Source organism: Sinocyclocheilus anshuiensis, unplaced genomic scaffold (genome assembly GCF_001515605.1).
Source record: "Sinocyclocheilus anshuiensis isolate Anshui unplaced genomic scaffold, SAMN03320099.WGS_v1.1 scaffold461, whole genome shotgun sequence".
Lineage (NCBI taxonomy): Eukaryota > Metazoa > Chordata > Actinopteri > Cypriniformes > Cyprinidae > Sinocyclocheilus > Sinocyclocheilus anshuiensis.
Window position 1 is genome coordinate 1 of NW_015541005.1, and position 20040 is coordinate 20040.

The following is a 20040-nucleotide window of genomic DNA, read 5'->3' on the forward strand; positions in this document are numbered from 1 at the left end:
TGTAGTGTATTTCCTTTGGAACTTTAAACTTAAAACTATAACAAGTTTCTGTGTGTCAGTGTGTGTGTGTGTGTGTGTCTGTATAGTATATTCGTTTTGGAACTTTAAACTTAACACTAACATTTCTGTGTGTGTCAGTGTGGGTGTGTGTGTGTTGGAACTTTAAACTTAACAATATAACAGATTTCTGTGTGTCAGTGTGTGTGTGTGTGTATGTGTGTAGTGTATTTCTTATGGAACTTTAAACTTAAAAATATAAAAAATTTCTGTGTGTCAGTGTGTGTGTGTGTGTGTGTGTGTGTAGTGCGTTTCTTATGGGACTTTAAACTTAACACTATAACAAATTGCTGTGTGTCAGTGTATGACAATTTTTAATGAACTGTTACAACTATCCCCACCCCAAGCAGCCATTATATAGCTAACTCTTTTATCATGTGGGTTTAAAGTTAGCATTAATGTCTAGCATCAAATTGAACTAGAGAAATGGCTACTTAAGATTATGTAAGTCAAAATGTTTTTATCTACATTACAATGCATGCTAGGCAAAAAATAATCTTGATTTAAAAAATTACTTTCTTACCTGAAAATCACTAACACTATAACAAATTTCTGTGTGTCAGTGTGTGTGTGTAGTGTATTTCTTATGGGACTTGAAGCTTAACACTATAACAAATTGCTGTGTGTGTCAGTGTATGACAATTTTTAATGAACTGTTACAACTATCCCCACCCCAAGCAGCCATTACATAGCTAACTCTTTTATCATGTGGGTTTAAAGTTAGCATTAATGTCTAGCATCAAATTAAACTAGAGAAATGGCTACTTAAGATTATGTAAGTCAAAATCTTTACTCCGATATGATCAACCCGCTGTATATCAGTAATCATCCAGCACACTCGTGACCCAGTATAGTATAAGCGGCATGGAATTTATCTGTATGGATGCCTAATCAGTATTATAAAAACCACATCTTGTTTTTATCTATTGTTTAAGTAATAATCTGAGCACATCAACCATCATATGTAAGATTAAATAAAATGAAATCTGTCCAATAATATGTAAGATTACGGAGTACCCAGATTTTACATTTCTTCAGCACCAAATAAAAATGACTTCAACACAATGTATGGTTCATAAAATATGACATTTATTCACAGATATATATATATAAATATAAAAGAATAAAAAATTACTTGGCTTAAAGTAGGATATCAGTACATTCATTTCTTACCACTGAAGTGTAGCTACAGTTTGTGCAGCGGGACCTTCTTTTAATCCGTAAACAAAAACTTCTTGCCTAACATCATGTTCTCTTCAGTTAGGCATTTTAAATCCCTCCGAAATCATGTTTACTCTCATAAATACATTAATTTTAAGTAACCATTCAATAAAGAGATCGATAAACGAGCGAGTCAGTCAGCCAGTAAAACGAAAACTGAAAATCCCTCCGAAATCATGTTTACTCTCATAAATACATTAATTTTAAGTAACCATTCAATAAAGAGATCGATAAACGAGCGAGGCAGTCAGCCAGTAAAACGAAAAATGACCGTTTATTTTTAAATTCTGCGAGCGCGCGGCTCTCTGTGGAAGACAGGTGAAAGCGCGTGCAGATCAGAGGCGCACAGTAAATGAAGATGAAACAAACCCACGAATTTATGATTTCTGTTATCACTCTATGCTTAACCCTGGCTTGATATTATAATTTAAATCGCTTTTTGATTGATCTAATTTCTGTATTTTAATAAATGCTGCATTAAACGAATTTCAGGGCTCTGTATAGGTCACTACACATTAACATCTGCGACGATTTAATTGGAAAGATAGTTTTACAGGGTTATAAAAATAACCTGAGAATAACCATAAGGGAATGTTCTGTATAAGTTATTTTTAGGTTATTTAAAAATAACCACCCTGCAACGATCTGGCAACGTTATGTTATGGTTACAAAAAATATAACATAAAAAGAACGTTCCCCTAAGGTTAGTATTTGGTTTCCAAAAAAATAACCAAACGGGAACCAAAAACTAACGTTAGGGTAACGTTCTGTGTTTGCTGGGTATTCTGTCATGTTTTCTCCCTATATTTCCAAACCGCAACAAACGCCAGTTTCCCTTTTCTGCAGAATGCGATACATCTGCTCAACCAATCACAGCGCACCATTCCACGCATTGTAAACAGTAACTGACAAGCTACGCAATATCGCGTTCATAATCGCATATGAATCGCCTTCGATTATGAACGTGATATTGCGTAGCTTGTCAGTGATCTACGGCTCTGTGTATTAAATGCCTGAAATCTGAAAAGCATGTGATGGAGATTTACTAATCACAGAACCAGGCACGTGCACACATAGACATCAAAGGGGGCTTGAGCACCTGCCCTTTTTCTTCCTCAAGAGAAAGTGGAAGTGCGGGTTCTTTCACTGCATGATTCAGTTTATTAAAATGCACTTAGAATGATCACAAAATTCAAGATATGGGGCAGAAATTTATATATGTATATCATTTCATATAGTTAATCAGTATCACGTGAAGACTGACGTTTTTTTCCACCAAAAAGCAGCATGATTACAAATGTGGTATTGATTTTATACAGCAGTTCAATAAACAATAATTTAATATTAAGACGCTTATGTTTTAGACACAATATTGACTGTTTTTGCTCTATTTCGCCAACAAATATAATTCCAATTTGCATCTCTGAGCAACATGACGGTGATTCGTTCCTGAACGAATCAACCGTTTAAATGATTCGGTTCAGTCGCAATGACTCACTTATTAACAGTGACTTGCTGCCACCTACTGGAAAGTGTCTTTTCATTTAAAAAAAATAATAATTTCAAATATCAGTATTCAACGTTTTATGTTTAAAATATCAAAACAGTATTAATGCATTTGTAACTGCAGGTTAAAAACATTCATGTCCTGCATTAAACAGTGTGTAAATGCATCTAAATGTCCCTTCTAATGCAGCTTCTGTGTTTTCTCTGCATTGCAAAGATTAATTTTGTCAATACTGATTTAATTTGCTTGGTAACAGCCCAAATGACTGATTATTCTAATTGACTGATTCAATTTAAGAATTTGACTGAAAAGATGATGCACACTTTAGAAATGGCTTTATAAAGGTAAAAATGCCCATAAAAGGTCAAAATCAATTTAAACTTATTGGAAAAGATTCATTTCTATCACTGCTGTGAACTGACCCGCACACAGAATATGAAGAATATCAAAAAATTCAGGAGTCAGCTGTCCACAGTTGTCCTTTAGATATCAGCACAATAACACACTCAGCAAAATATCATCTAATTATTATTATCGATAAAATCCCAGAAAATATTGAGATATATTTTTTGTCAATATCGCCCTAATATATTTAATGTTTTGATTAGAAAAAAATGTAAATACATATGAGAAGTGCCCTTTTTTCCACTTGAGGCCCTGCCCCTCAAAATGTCTGTGCACGTCCCTGCACAGAACCGTGTTCTGACAAATAATGCTACCTATCAGATTATGCTACCAACACTGTTCAGAGGCTGTCATATGTGGATCAACTTACTTTGTTGTGTATTTTCAACATTTTCAACATGAAAAATAACTTTTATATTGATTCAGTGGACTTATTGCATTTTGGGAAAAAATAATCTGTTTTTATAATAAATCTTTGAAAATCAAAATCTGGATTTGAATTTTTTATGTTATTATTACCTAAAGATGCTATGTGAAAGTTTGAAACAGAAAAGTATTTTCTTCGTAAAGAAAACACATTTTTACTCAAATTAATCAAAATTTATAGCGTTTTGGAACCAAACTCTTCATATAGCCTAACAAAACCAAAACATTCTCAGTTCATTCAGTCCATGCATAAAACATTACATTTGATGAAATCTAACATATTTTTTGTGAAAATTAACTCTATAGCATATTTAAAAATGTGGCTTACACATGCAACAACTAACAGACTAACTAAAAACTGAGTAAGAGAGCAACATTTAGAATGCAATATTGTAAAACATTTTTTAAATGTATTTTCATTTTATTCATGTTAACTGCAGCAACAAATAATACAAGTACTGTCACAACAATCTTTGTTTACTTTAGTGAGCAACCTTATAATTTAGAAATTAAAATCTCAATGTCAGAAGGCTTTCTACCTTTCATTATGAGGTCCTCCTTTAAGGTGTAGCCACAATCACCAGACTCAAATTGTATCAGCCAAAACTATTTTATCATTTAAAGAAATGTAAAGTCTCTTTAATTAAAGACTGTTGTTATGAAAGTGTAAACCCATTGAGACCAATTTTACCTGCCATCCCACTTTACCTGAATTCAACCTACTCGTTAATTAAAAGCTTTTATAAACAATTAACTCTTAAGATGAGATTTAAATAGATTTTTTGTAGTCTTTCCCAGATATGCCTAGACACAATCCTATTTCTGAGCTCAGCATGCATTTCTTTCAACCTCCTGATCTTTTTTTCCTGATATGCATTTTCAGCTGTTGGACCTTAAATAGGCAGATGTATGCCCTTTCAAATTATGTCCAATCAGTTGAATTTGATTCAAATTTAAATTAGATTGTAGAAATGTCTCCAGAGGTATACCAGTTTCTTCTTTTTTAAATATAAATTTGTAATAAATTTATAAAATTGGTTTATGGTTTTGCTTTATATTATGGAGCATGGAGTGAACACTAATATGGAAAAAAATACAATTCAAGTTTATTTGTATAGAGCTTTTCATAATACATGTTGTATTGTTTCAAAGCAGTTTTACAGAAAATGCTTGTTTCAATGTTAAATTTAGGATGTATTCTGTTATCAGCCTGAGATGAGTCTGTCAATGGAATGTCCATAGGGGAGTAATATACAGCTATAATATCTGGTTAGTTAACGTTCTGCATAATAATCATGTTAGGCAGTGATTACAGCTTATGCTTGTAATGATTACAATCTAAGGACAATATTTGACAGTTTTCTATGTCAATCCAATGTTGACATGATCTGGAGTCAAGTGTTGGTGTTGTCTGAAATCTTTGCAGAAGCAGTATCCAACTGAAGTTACAATCTGTAGTTATCTTTCTGGGTTTCTGGGCCCCCTGAACAGCATATTGACTCTGTGCCTGAGAATTATTAGGATGGCTATTCTAGAGTTTAGGAGCCAAAAAAAAAAAAAAAAAAAAGGGTGAACCATGTCTGCTTCATAAAGGTTGTCTACTAACTTTTTATTAACTTTTTAAAGGGGTCATGAACTGCCAGTTTTTTATTTTGTACTTTTCTCTGAGGTCCATAATGTTATCACGATTTTTACATAAAAAAAATCACAATTTAGAAGTAATAGGCTATTTTCTGTCCTGTTTTAACCCTTCTCATCTGAACGCTCTGTTTGAAGGCGTGGTGGATTGGAGACTCGGAAGTAAATGCCCACTGCTATGATTAGCTAACAGTTGTGTATGTTTGACGGAGTACATTCCTCATAGATGGACGCTGCTGTGATTTAGGTCAAAAATGCATAAATAACTCAATACAAACGATCTGTAAGAAGAGTTACTAACAGTTACTCACACTTGTGTGTTGCGACATTACTGTCAGATACAATACAGTCGGCACAGCATCGTCTTTCAGTTTCAATCTTTTTGAAAATCCCGCGTCGAATTGTACCTTGTTTGTAAACGAATCCACAGTATAAAGTGAATAAATGTCCAAGTTCTTACTGACACGGTCTGGATTTCACTTCATTAAAAAGTTCATTCACTCTTTCCTAATGTTGGGATCAGAAGGAAGGCAATGCAAACACTGTTTCTACAGCTTGGCAATGCACAGCGTCTTCTTGTCTTCGGAGCCATCTTTATCGTTTGTTTTCTGCGTAGACCTGCGTTTGCGTTTTCCTCTAGTTATTTACACTACATGCATGAATCAGTGGGCGGGGCTAAACAGGCAGTTATGTAGAAGCAGGCCTTGATCTTCTTCTGTGGAGGCGGAGTTTAGCCACACTATTACATCACAGAGTATAACATTCCAAAAGCTGTCGTTTTGGCAGACTGCCTTTAATATAAGCTGTTTTTAGAGTAGCGACAAAGTTTTGAGTTCTGAAATTTACAGGATGTTTTTATAGTACTGTACAATGACCTCTTATATGTCAAAAGATCAAGGGAATTTTGGTTTCTCAGTTCATGACCCCTTTAAAAAACTAATCACAAAAATAACTAAAATACAATGCATCACATTTGTACTCGTAAAGAGTATCTTTTTAGTCATCACTGTTTTTTATTTATTTTTTCTTAATATTTTTAACCCTTTTAATAAGAAATAGACTTTAAAAAAAAGTGTTTTTTACAGAAATAATATACTTTGCAAGAATATACTTATGCTCTTGCAATGTATAGCCTTTTTTGCAGCTTAGCTCCAACCCCAATTAAACACTCCTCCCTGTAGCTTTCTAGTGATCTTTGATTAGCTAGGTGTTTGATTAGGGTTGGAGCGAAACTCTGCAGGCCAGTGGCCCTCCGGGACCAAAACTGCCCACCCTGGTATGCACACACATTGCAGTTCAGTTATTATTACAGCTAGGCCTATAGCTTCTCGATTTTTTACAATTTTTAACTAGTCAACTTAAAAATGTTACCACAACATGATTCAAATAGCTTTTTCTTTATTAACCCTCTAGTTAAAGAAAATTCTATTCTAAGTGCAGCACACATGAAGTTGTCAACATGATGCAAATGTTAAACAAATCACTTGTTAAATATCTTTGCATAAAAGATGCATGAACTACAACTGCATCCTGTACAAACTTGTCTTGTAGCCTACATGTTATATGTTCAGAAATAATAGGCTACAATGAAAATGCTTCAAAAAATTCTCAACAATGTAATTCAAATTCAAAATGCCTGCACACTTGTAACTATATCTAATCTGTACATTCATTTAAACAGTTACATTTCTATATATTTCTACTTCTGTATATAGTGCATTATTTAATTTTCTGTTTTTCTTATATTAGTATTATACTCCATCTCTACTGTGAAATTCCTATGTCTGCTGCACTAGTTTGCACTATGTCCATACTTTCTTCTGCACTGGACGCTCCTGTCACTAAGTCAAATTCCTTGTCTGTGTAAACATACTTGGCAATAAAGCTCTTTCTGACGTCTGAAGGTATAACACCATAGACTATTAACAATAAATGTTCTGTGTAAACAACGAACAGCAGCTTTCAGCCTGTCACCATGATGCAAACATGAAATATTAGACATACAGTAGTAGTTCTTTACAGGTTTTTTATTCGATTGCGCTGCTTTTCCATTGTTTTTTCTATGTAAACATGGACGCGTTTGACTGTTGCAGCATCTCTTGCAGCATCTCACGCATGAAATGGCATTATAAAAACGCAGCGCTCAAATTAAAAGAAGTTCACTCACATCTTTTTGCATGTTTTTTTCTATTCCACTGTCCAGGTTGCATCTTTGTCAACTCAAAAGCGCATTGTGTGAACGGCGCCTCGCGATATGAGCGCATCACACGTGAGCGGTTAATCACGTGCGCCGACATGCGGTTGGATCGTTCTTTTCTCTTTACTGTTATTATGATTGGCATATTATTAAAGTGTCTAATTGTAGCATTTGGTAATATTTATATTCAAAATCGCGATTCCTCGATTTCTAACAAATAAAATCGCGGCAAAACATTAAATTCGAATTAATCGATCAAATCGGAAAAATCGACCTATATAGCCTATGCGATTTGACATTCTAATATGTATAGGATGGATATTAAGCTTATAATGGCTGTTAACTTCTAAAAATCCTAACTGCTAAATAATTACTATGTGCTATAAATTAAGCAGATCTAGTAACGTTTTTTAATACCATTTAGGCCTATAGGCTACTATTAACCAGTTACAAGTCTGGATATTGTTCCAGGACGTAACTGCTCAGCTGAATGTAGCTATGCTAAATACAGTCATCCGTTTAATTGCACAAATAGGCTACCTCATGCTGATCTCAACGTTTTTCGATATTGAAAAGTGCTTTTTACAGCATGGGTTTTCAACCTTTTAGGACATTAATCTAATTTCACTCGACTCGCGCCCTAAGCGAAGTGAAGTGAGCGCGCAGACACGGAAGGTCGCTGCCTGTGCCGTGCTGGTCGAAAGTACAAACAAGTCGCCGTTTTGTTATACAGCCCTTAGCGTAGTTTACGTCGCCCTCATATGAACGGAACAAACACTGTATTGTCCCAACAGGCGTGTGAGTTGTGGAATGTCAGTCAGTATACAATGCGCTTTTTATATGATAAAGGTTCGGTGAGGGAAAACAATAACAGAGCTTAACATGTGATAGTGCTCTTCATTAGAGTAGCATTTCTGTTTCCAGTGCGTTTAACCGGTTGTTAACGACGTACAATTGTTTTGAACCCTTGAACCTCTGTGGTGACGGGCGGAGCAATGAAAATGGAGAAGAAAAAGCGAAACTTAAACCTCCGTCCGGACGAGCAAAAACAAAAGATTCCTCTCTAGGTTTCTCACCTCAGTTTGGCAAGCGTCAGTATCACAACTTTCCATCTGCAGACTTCTCGGAAAAACGATGGGCACCAGGTGTGTATTATTTGTAATCTTTAAATAAGTTTTTTTTTTCTTAGTCTCACAAAGTTAAGTCAAAAATAAAAAAGCCATGTCAGAAGCCATATTTCTCAAACAGAAAAACAAAACAAAGTGTAAAGACAACGTTAAAGTCTAAAATACGTTTTAACGTGAATTAAGATCGTTTAACCAGTCTGGCGAAGTTTAAGGAATTAAACACTGTTTTCTTCAAGTTAACTACTAGGCCTCACATTACAAAACATAACAAGAATGCAGAAAAACTAGTTAACTTAGCTAATTTTTCCATGTTATCTAGCTGTATAGTTTTGAGGTGTGAAATTTAATGTAAATTGTATTATTGTTGAATAACTTTGGGTTATGCACTGTGAAAAGTATAGGGTACAATATTTGTTTTGTCTTATTTATTTAACGAAACACAATAATTTATTGTTCTACTTGGCTTAGCTATATGAGTTTGATTAAACTGAAAGTGGACTACAGTGAAACGGCAGGTTTTAAATTTCAAAGTATTGGTACTAGTTAAAAACACACACACACACACACACACACACACACACACACACAATGTGGCTTTATTGGCACTGATGGCGGTTTGCCAGTGTTTGATGATCCTTCAACATCCTGGACCAGACGAACGTCTGACCAACAATAAGCATGTTTGTTAACATCTGTTTCAGGCAAATAGAGTGATAACTGGAATTTATGACCAAAGGGTGCATCCTGTTTGACATTCATTGAGCTATACAGGTGTGATTATATACATTTAGAGGATGCACATCCTTCCAATGTTCAGACTAGTGATCCTTCAGTACAGTTTGTTCGATGGCAGATTCTTGAACTTGAAAATTTGGTGATATCCATAGCATGAATCAGGTTGTTTGCCAAATAGGCTATGTCTGCGAGCTTGTAAGTACAAAACCCAACTATGAAACTTAACACCCCACAACAAACTGTAGCCAAGAACTTAACCTAGATATTATCTTAAAAGGAACTATACAGAATAACTATTTTCAGAAAAGTTGTTTTGTATGGCAGGATGGCAACTTTTTTTTATGGCAGCTGAGGATGATCTACTTAGTAGTTTAAGCTGGTATTCCAGAACTGTTTTAAAATGCATTAATCACATATTTATTCAAATAAGAAATATCATTGCTATGAACTAAATTCCTCTGTTTTGATTCTATGACATAGGGAACAACTACAGGAGCTTCTGTCAGAGTATGTAGAGGACACACTCATCTGCATTTCGACAGTGAGGGACTTCTGTGACAAACAACAAAAATGGTCCCTTCAGAGAGAGACAGAGCTGGATAACATGAGAGACATCAAGGACAGAGCAGACCAAGTCAGTCTTAAGTTAGACCATGTTCAGCGCTCCGAGAACAAAGTCAAGGCGTTAGGGCAATACCTGTGGAGTGGTTTAACTCAGGTCACAGCTGACTCCAGATATCTGGAGCTGGAGAAGGAACTGGGCGCCGTCCTGAAGGACACACTTGAGGGGCTGGAGAAACTTGACCACTTTCTGGATGCAGTGGAGAAGCTCACAGTCACCTCACTTTTTGTCTTCACTGGACGGAGTTTCTTGCCCAAAGGAGAGAGTCCTGAAAGTGTGCGATCAGTCATCACAGCTGCCAGAATGGCCTCTCCTCTCCTCATCCACTTTAAACGAAATGCAGAAACCTTCTTCCTTCCTTCACTCAATAACCTGGACGTCCTGGCCTTTCAACTAGACAAATACATACGCATCACTGAACAGATCTGTGAGAAGATGGAGAAGAAGTAAGATTCTGACATTCTTGCAATGTTGATTTTAAAAGCTATTTGATTAAATAAAAATCTTAATACGCACAGATAATTGAATCATCTCAGTGGTATTTACTAAATCATCTAAGGCTTCCATAATTTCATCAGTTATTAATATTTTTTTTCTCACAGATCTAAGAGTGTTTTTTGGTTTGAAGATATCCATAGGTAAGTAATAATAAATAATACATTAAGATGGGGTAAGGTTCAAACATCTTCAACCCCCTGAATTCATAGTTTATTAGTTTTTATGATGATCACTAAAATATATGCCTGTATATAATTCATAGAATGGTAGTGCTTTTCAGTTTCACCTCTTTGAATTGGAATTCTTTTATTTGACTTGTCTGTCATTATTCAATTGGCCTAAACCGGCTTTACATCGAATATGTGATTTAATATTTTACAGTAATGACACCTTTTCAAAACATAATACTTACGACTTAATACTTAAAAATTATGTCAGATGTATTTTATTTATTCTGCAAAAATAATTTAATCAATTCATGATTTTCACTTTTGTGCTATAAAAACTAAATTAGCACTAAATAAAAAACTTAATCAATTTATGTGTCTTAATATATTGGCTGATGCATTGTCATGCTTTCATCTTTCTGTAAAATGCAAACATCTTCATCCGTTGTGAAGTTTGGTGAGTGTTTGTTAATAATTCTGAAACTCTTCACAGACTTAAGAAGGGTGAGCCTGTAGTGAAGTTCAGCTTGAACTTAAGTGAGGACTCCATGCAAAAAATGCTTGATCATTTGAAGCAGTTGTGCAAAATAAGGTGAGACCTTTCTTTTTTGCATCATGCTCAGCTGTTTTCTTCACTTTCAGGTGCATTATCAATGGTGACTGTAAACTATTATCTTTCCTATTATTGTCTAGGATGGACCAGCACACTAGGCTGACCTTCATTTTTCAGGAACATGCTCAGCGCTTCATTGGTGTTTTCAGTCAGCGTCGCTCTAGAATGGAGCAGTTCCTGTCAGATCTGGAGGAGAGTGCAGTCCAGCTGGACAGGATGAAGATGGGGGCCAGTATCTCCACCGTGGCTGGCAGTTCAGTGGGGATAGCAGGAGGAGTCTTGTCCATTGTTGGTCTTGCTCTTGCCCCCGTCACTGCAGGAGTGTCACTGGTTCTGACACTGACCGGTGTCGGTCTGGGGGTGACCAGTGGTGTCAATAGTGTCGTCACAGGCATCACTGAGGCAGTAGTCAACAGTCAGCAAGGGAAAAATGCACAGAACATTTTCCAGAGATACATGGATGATGTGGGCAAGATTCTAGACTGTCTGGAGCAGGCCAGTAGTGAGGAGCGTTTAGAGGGGCTTGATGTTGTAGATATGTTTGGAGCGGGAAAGTTGATAGCTCGTGCAGGAGGAGTGGCCAAAGGTATTGATGTCCTGGTAGATGCAGCTTCAGCTGTCAAAGTTCTCAAAAGTGAGGAGGTGATTGCAACTGCAGCCAAGGTCGGGCTCCAGGAGGCGCAAAGTGCTCGCAGCATTCCCAAACTGGCTGCAGACCTGCCCGACATTGGGCAGCTGGCGAAAGGGACGCCACTAGCGCTCTCAAAGTCTGCTAGAGCTGGATTCATCACTCTAAATGCCCTCTTTATTGGCTTAGATGTCCTGTTTATTTGCAAAGACAGTATAAGTCTAGCCAAAGGGAGCAAGAGTGAGGCCTCTCAGCTCATCCGCTCCAGAGCAGCTCTGTGGAAATCTGAGCTGGAGGCCTGGCAGAAGATCCATGATTCCTTATGCATTGGAATATGGAGGTTTAGGAAGAGCCAGGAAGTGTTGGAGCAACTCTTTCTGCCTTAAATTAGTTTTAGAGTAATTTGCTGCTAAAGTACTTTTCAAGATTGAAGAAGAATTGAGATGAACATTACATATTTGTCTTTAAATGAATGACTCCATCCATTCCTGTTAGATCTCCTGTCCTGGAACACTAATCAATTATCAACACTTATGTATTTTCAAGCTTTCTGACTTTTTAATAATTCATGTTAGTAAAAATGTAAGCATTACTGAGATCTGCTCAATTTATAGCACATAGTAAATGAGTTAAAAATCATTACTTTTAAAAAACTTGAAAAGTATTACATACTGGTCTAAGCTTTATAATCTGTTTATTATATGTACATATGATTTACACTCTCATTTGTACAATCACATTTGTATATAACTGATTAAAAATTAATTGCATTAATGTTTGTGTCTTATGTGTCAAGGACTTTTATGATCAAGGACACTTATGATTTATAATGGGCGTGTTTATATTTTAGATTAGTGGTCTGTTTCCATCTCATTTGTAGATCAGAGTGAAAGCATTTGCAGTTTATCATGTGTTATTTGCTCTTAGGGTGGTGGTGTGAGTTTCAAGTGCTTCAGTTAAACACTGACAGATCAAGTGATATGATAAAATAGGTGTATAAGCATAAAGGGAAATTTTGAAAGCCACAGACTGATTTCAGAAGGGGAATAATTACAGATGTTGCATCTTGCAAAAAAAAATAAAAAATATATATTATCTTTTTTTTATTCCTCAAAGACAACCAGAAAAACAAACACATGCAGCTTCTTTTGCATATTAAAGTCTAATTATAAGATTCAGCTTCACTACTAAAATGTCACCAAAAATCCTAGCTTTATTTGGCATACACATTTAAAGATTTAAACATTTTAAATGTTTTTTAAACCCTAAAACTGGCAAAAGCAGGAGCGGAATGCTGTGAGTGTTGTTTTTTTAAGAGTCATGATTATTTTGTTACCATTACCATGAGAGTATTTTCACAGCAAGGAAATAAGTTTGAATGCAAAATATTGCGACAATATATTATGACTGAGCTTTGATCGTATAAATAATCATCATTTAAAGTTACAAAGTGCTGTGAAGTTCATGTTCCTCATTTATCAATTGGTTTGGTGTCACAGGTTATCACTCTGGTGAATGGAAATGCGAAGTGATGATGGCCTCTGGTGGTGAGTTGTGGAAGTTGCAGTGGTGGATGTTAGTGTTTTAAGTGAGGTCCTTTCCATCGTTCACTGTTGTTTGCAGCTCTGACGAACGCTGCTTCTGGTACTGAGAGGCTGGTCACTGCTCATATCATACCTAGCTGAATATTTCTGTTCTGTAGAAAACAAGAAAAACATCCTCTAAGCATGACTCTGACACTGTTGTTAATTTTAAGAAAATCGGACGGACTCAGGTAATACCCTAGACGCCATATTTAAATTAACGCGAATAAAAACGAGGCTGTGAGGGACAGACAGACTGACTTAAAAGTCTTTACAGTGGCACGCACTGTATAGAGGTACTAGAAGGTAACGTAATATTCACACAATTCACAACTTTCAAAACTGTTTAATTGAGGGAATTTTCTTCGGAAAAGACGTATTCAGCTGAACAATCAGAATTTGTTAAACAGCAGTAAAATCCATTGAATGCACTCGTTCGTCACAGCCTCGTTTTCCTGTCAAGAATTAAATATAGCAGTACTTTGACTAAAATTGCCATTGTTTTGTTATTTCTTCACCAACAAAATTAATTCATCTTTCGAAGCAACTTGACAGTATTAAACATGAAAGTAACAGAATCCGTGATGCAAACTTTCTTCAAATATGAGGCAAATACAAATTCAACAAAACAATAGTGTCAATATTCTTCTCCAGCCAATTAATCTGTTCATCTATGTGATTTGAAAGTTTTGAATTATTAATTAAAACATAAATGGAAAGTAGCCTAAATGAAACCACTTCTGAAACTGAAAAATAATTTAAAGTTTTACATTTTACTTGAAATTGTGATTGTTTTAAAGTGGTTTTATTCTCTCCTAAATTAGTCATTACTTTTCACACAAATATAACTCGACATATTTTCATTTTTCAAAACAATGAAGAACAATATCCTTTAATGTCAGTGTTTAATATCTTGAGCCTAAAGGACAAGAACATTGTCCTACCGTCCACTGTCTGTTGGTCCATTTTCCTTCTCGACCTTCTAAACTCTCTCACTTTTTCTATTTTATCATCTCTTTTTCGCTCTTCCTCCAATCTTCTCACTTCTTCTTTCTCCATTTCTCTGGCCTGTTCCAACACCTTCTCACTGGAGAGCATAGTCTCCCCATTGGTAGCCATCATTTTCTTGATCTTAGCCAGAAGACCAGCCATCTGGTCCTCCCCTGCTTTGGGATTGCTGTACAGAGCATGGAAACGGCCTCCACATTTCTCAATCAGCCTGTGTAGCTCGACGTTCAACAGCACTTCTTGCTTTAAGGTGGAGCCACGTAACTGCTTTCTGTCTAAGATGGTGAAGAGCACCAGGCTGTAACTCCAGGCTTCTGGACCAAACAGCTCTACATGTTCCTCCACGGCACGACGTTCACGCTGAGAGAACGAGAATGACAGTGGTACCACCAGCAGCAGGGCATGGGCTCCAGGCTGGCACAGACTCATACTTCTCATTATCTCCTTCTTCACTGGCCATACTGATGCAGAGGAGCCATTGACGTTGAACCATTCCCAACCTGGGGTGTCAACCACCAGCACCTGCTGTCCTCTCACCAGACCCTGACATGGGAAACTCATTCGGGTCTTTACCCCAACCTCGTCAAAGACTTTCTTGCCCATAATGGCATTACCAACAGCACTTTTCCCAGATTCTGTCACTCCAGCCAGGACAATTCTCAGTTTAGGACAGTCAGAAAGACAAATGCCTTGTTCTGTGGATAAAAGATAGACATGACAAAAGGCTAAATTTAAGATTTGTGTTTAAATTGCATATAAAAATTGTATTCATTTCATTGACAGTTTTAACAAAAATAAACTCATTTAATGCATTTTTTTCTGTCATATCATGGCATAGTTTATTATGAACTGTTTGCATCTATTTGATTTTATTTAAATAATCACATTTTCAAAATGCATTTATTCAGATTGCTTAGAATGAGAATGAATTTGTTCAAAACAATTAAGTATAGGAACAATACATAGCTGTTGAACAGGCAATATTCCATTACTTAAAACATATGAGATTGAAATGAATTGGATTAATTGATGATAAATATATGAACCTGGTTATTGTGTATTCAATTTATTAGTAGTAATACAGAAGTATTGCCTATAATAATATAATATATGTGACTGACAAATATGCATAATTTTAAGCTAATTAGTTTATGTTGAAACTGTAAATGATGGAAATTGTATATGTAATTCAAATGCATAAATCCTAAATTTAGGTTTAAATTCTTAAGATATTATACAGGTAAAATGATAAAACACTTTCACTGCAAATTAATATTTCATCTCCATGTATTTATTTATTTGGCATCAGGGTTTATTTTACAATCATGACTGTACAGTACATGATAACATGGAAGGGTACAGCCAAAATAAATGTAATACTATAGCCATTTAAGGGAAACAGTAAGCATAAATAATATTCTACCATATGACAATTCATTTACCATAAACTGTTTAAGTTACATGATAATTTTATGTTGCTTGGTCTGAATTGGTCGCAGTAAAAACAGTAATAAAAAGGCTGTATGAATATCAGCTGCTGGATATTGAAATTATTGCTCCCTCGATAAAAGTATTATATAATAAGCACACACCAGACTGGTCTGTAGACACTAATGGCTTCATTAAATTTTCATTTGGTGCATGCCTTATTGATTTGTAAGTTTAGTATAGGTCTTTTTCATTAAGTGTTACAAATATCACACACTGTAGGTCTACCTCTGTTGACATTACCAAACATCTGATGAATAACTTTGGCCTTATTTCACTGTCATGACTACCTATTGACGTCAGAGCTGTTTGGAAAAAAATGAATAGCAGTAATGAAAATCTTTTTTGACTAAAAGGGCAAAAAACGTGTTACTATACTGCTGGCTGTCACTAAAAAGATCAACACAACAGAATCTGAAATTAACTAATACATGTCTTAAATTTACTATAATCACTGAACAATCCCTTTAGAAAATTGGCAAGTTCTGTAAAATGAAATATATAAATTTTCAAATAATAGCACTGATTGTAATAGTCTATCTGTAGTATAGCAGTTATTTGGATTCTTGCTAAATATTATTGACAGTTTTGGTTAGGAGAGTGAGAGAATTTTACTGTAAAAGTCTACTTTCTAAATTTCATAACAAACACATCATTTGCACGATAAAAAACAGCTACATTGAACAAACCATTGCAGTCCATGTTTTTACCTGTCGTTACAATGATCTTGCAACAAATAATACATTTTAACTCATTACTATGCAGTAACTTATACATTTAGTAAAGACAGTCTATCCAGAAGAGTGTACTGACCATGACAGTGGGATATTTCTGTAATCTCATCCATTCTGATCCAGTCCGTTCAGTGTTTCTTGGTCAAATGTGCTGCTCTCCTTACAAAATGTTAATTATTTCCTGATGACTTGATTGTCACAGCTGAAACGATTGGACTGGGAGATATTTCATCCGTCTTCTTATCTAAATATTGTTTTTCCTGTACATTGTCAGAGCAATCCTGTATCAGTTCTGATCAGGCTGTTTACAGCCTCTTTTACTGTCATACATATCCAAAGTACAAACTATGTACTTGCAAACTATGCCACACCTGTTGCTTACTAACTTTTATGCGGTTTAAGAATTTATATATGCTTTATTTTTTAAATCAATTGACAGTTATTAATTTTTAAACTAGTATTTCTCAAATATAAAGTCACACTTTACCCTACAGTGTTCATGTTATTTTGTGTTGATGTGTAAATATGCATTTTTAGTTATAATAATACAGTTTAATATGTGATATTGACTCTATATTACTCGGTGTTATTATAATTAATTATTAACATCCAATGTGGGCTGAAGAAACAGGCTGACGTCACTTTTTGCACACTAAATTTAGCTGATTCCAAAGGTCATCTGCTTTTGCTGGTTTCTCCACATTGCAGGTGGAAAGAAGTGCAGCAGCATAATGGAAAGACTTAACAACTATCTATGTAAATATAAGGACTATGTTTTTGTGAAAGGTGAAACCACCGCAGAGTACATCGACTCTCTTCAGCGTTTTGAGATTCGTGACAGTGATGTTTTTTTGGTGACGTATCCAAAGTCAGGTATGATTAAGAATTATTTCAACCTTTCCATTTAAAAATGTGTTTTTCTTGACATAAATCAATTTATTATACTGGGTTTCATCAAGGAGGGGCAATGATTACAGATTCTGTTAACAGTACAAGAGACGGAAGTTTCACATTTTACTGTAAAAACCTCCAAGGGTACATACATTTGTCTATATAGGCACATGTAAGTGTTATGCCAAAAAAAAAAACGATAAGTATATAGACGTTTTTCCTGAACGTGGAAGTCACGCCTGACTCTTAACCGGAAGGATGCTTAGCATTTCCGGTCCCCAGTGTTTCTAGTCAAATTAGCGTATATTCCGAGTTGATAATCTAATGTTAAACCTATTAAAATGTTTTAAAAAAAATAGCCCCATCACTTTACAGTGTCGCAATGACCGTCATTTGTCAGTGCCTCACTCCTCAAAGTTTAATGAGTGTGCAGATGACACGAAGCTGCCGACGTTAGCTACATTAAAAACAGATTGGCACTATTTGAATGGGTTCCTATGGCGACCGGAACAGAAGAGCATCCAATCGGAAGTTAGAATTCGTAATGGCGGCGCTCATCGGTTACTCAGGAAAAAGGTCTATAGATAAATAGACTTTGACTCAAAATCTAATAGATACTGCACTAGTAGCAAACACCACATGTAACTGGCATGACAACTTATTATCCCTTAAGTTTGCTGCTAACTATAAAGATGTGTGTGTGTGTGTGTGTGTGTGTGTGTGTGTGTGTGATTTCTTTGGTTGTAACATACTGAACCATATTTTTCAGGTACAATATGGACACAGAACATCATAAATTTAATTTGTGAGGATGCCACAGACAAAACAAAATTTCCCAACAATCTTGAGAAGATGCCTTGGTTAGAGTACCTTGAAGGCCGACCTGACTATTCCTTGCGCCCATCTCCACGGTGCTTTGCCACCCATCTCACACCCAGACTGTTGCCACCAGGCCTTAGGGACAAGAGAGGAAAGTTAAGTATTTAGGCAGTCTCTTATGCAAAATGTAAAATTAATAATTTCTTCAATAATAATGTATTATGTTTTGTGAGCAAAGTCTACGTCAGCCACTTGTTTGGTTATAAAATCAAATTTTAGATCGATTTTTGTTTGGTCTAAGCCTCACTGCTCTTCATGTCTTTTAAATAACAGATCGTATATGTGCTTAGAAATCCAAAAGACAATGCAGTGTCATATTATAACTTCAGCCATGTCTGGGCCAAGCTTGAGACACCCAAGAGTTTTGAAGACTTTCTGCAGCAGTAGCAGGAAATGGTAAAGACAAGGGTCATTCCACGAAATTGGTGCCTTTTGTGTCCCTAAGAAATAATCAAACATAGATTTAATATAACAATGAATAAATTTGCAATTTAAAAACATAACGATACTATGTATTCTTTCATCAATACTACATAAAACAATTCATGTCATCCCCGTTACCCTCATCAAAAAAACCCCTTGTAAAATAATGTACATTCAAGTGACATCACTTCTAGGAGGTTACATAATCTCTCAACCAGGATTCCAGCACTTAAAACACAAGTATGTTTCTCTCTCACTTCTATAATATTCTATGTTTGAAGAGTAAATTTAAACAATTATTTATTACATTTAATATAATCAATACCATTTTTAAGACAAATTTAAACACTTATTTATTACATTTTATATACTCAATATCTACAAGTAAAATCCTTTCAAAGTGTACAACATGTGGTTTTGTGAACTTGACTATTAGCTAGAAATTAGGAAATTAATTTGAAATCCCTGTTACTTTTCAGGGTAATAGGTTTTGACATTTGGGTAGCAGGGATGACATAGATTAGGGGTCACCCTGTTTTGAAAGATTGTCTGTGTAAAGGTCACCCTGGGTGTAATTTTAAGCTAATGCATATATCATTCAGTGGCATATGAGCATGAGTTACATTTTAGTTAGTATTATTGGTATTGTTACTATTAATTTACTGTTGTTGTTAATAACCAGGATAGGACGATCAGTCTCAATAAAACTATTTTTTTTTCATAACTCATTGTCAATAATGCATCCATGTAAATTAAATTACAAACAAGAGCAGCAAGGTGACTGCAGACCTTCACCCCAGTCTTGCAATGTTCAAGAAAGTCGAGATCTTGGTCTGGTTTCAGGTGATCACAGAAAGATCCAGATCTGATCATCTTATTTGCCTAATAATTGAACCAGATCAGTATATTTGAAGTTCTGTGAGGGAACAGAGACAAACAGATAGGCACATTATCTAATTATGATACCCTTAAAACATTAGATCTCTTAGAGATAGAATGTGATAAATCTACAATGAACTGACATAAACTGAAAAATTGACTGTTTACTATTGTCATACAACTATGCTAAGTAAGTGCAAAACAATAAAATGCAATTTATTTATATATATATATATATATATACACACAGTGGGTACGGAAAGTATTCAGACCCCCTTAAATTTTTCACTCTTTGTTATATTGCAGCCATTTGC

At 35.4% G+C, this 20040-nt stretch overlaps 2 protein-coding genes and 1 pseudogene across 2 annotated transcripts; 2 read left to right on the top strand and 1 right to left on the bottom strand.

Moving 5' to 3' along the window:
• Nucleotides 1-7914: 7914 nt before the first annotated feature.
• LOC107690330 (apolipoprotein L4-like) lies at nucleotides 7915-12501 on the top strand. Its single transcript, XM_016488632.1, has 5 exons — nucleotides 7915-8596; nucleotides 9794-10381; nucleotides 10538-10573; nucleotides 11094-11192; nucleotides 11294-12501. The coding sequence occupies exons 1-5, from the start codon at nucleotides 8586-8588 to the stop codon at nucleotides 12225-12227; spliced, it is 1668 nt and encodes a 555-aa protein (XP_016344118.1). The 5' UTR covers nucleotides 7915-8585; the 3' UTR covers nucleotides 12228-12501.
• A 753-nt stretch (nucleotides 12502-13254) lies between these two features.
• LOC107690331 (GTPase IMAP family member 4-like) lies at nucleotides 13255-16776 on the bottom strand. The gene is made up of 3 exons (XM_016488633.1): nucleotides 16734-16776; nucleotides 14369-15127; nucleotides 13255-13537 (listed from the first exon to the last, which is right to left on the bottom strand). Exons 1-3 carry the CDS (start codon nucleotides 16765-16767, stop codon nucleotides 13449-13451), a joined length of 882 nt encoding a protein of 293 aa, XP_016344119.1. The 5' UTR covers nucleotides 16768-16776; the 3' UTR covers nucleotides 13255-13448.
• Nucleotides 16777-17350: 574 nt separating this feature from the next.
• Nucleotides 17351-20040, top strand: part of LOC107690332 (amine sulfotransferase-like) — a 4302-nt pseudogene continuing 1612 nt past the window's right edge.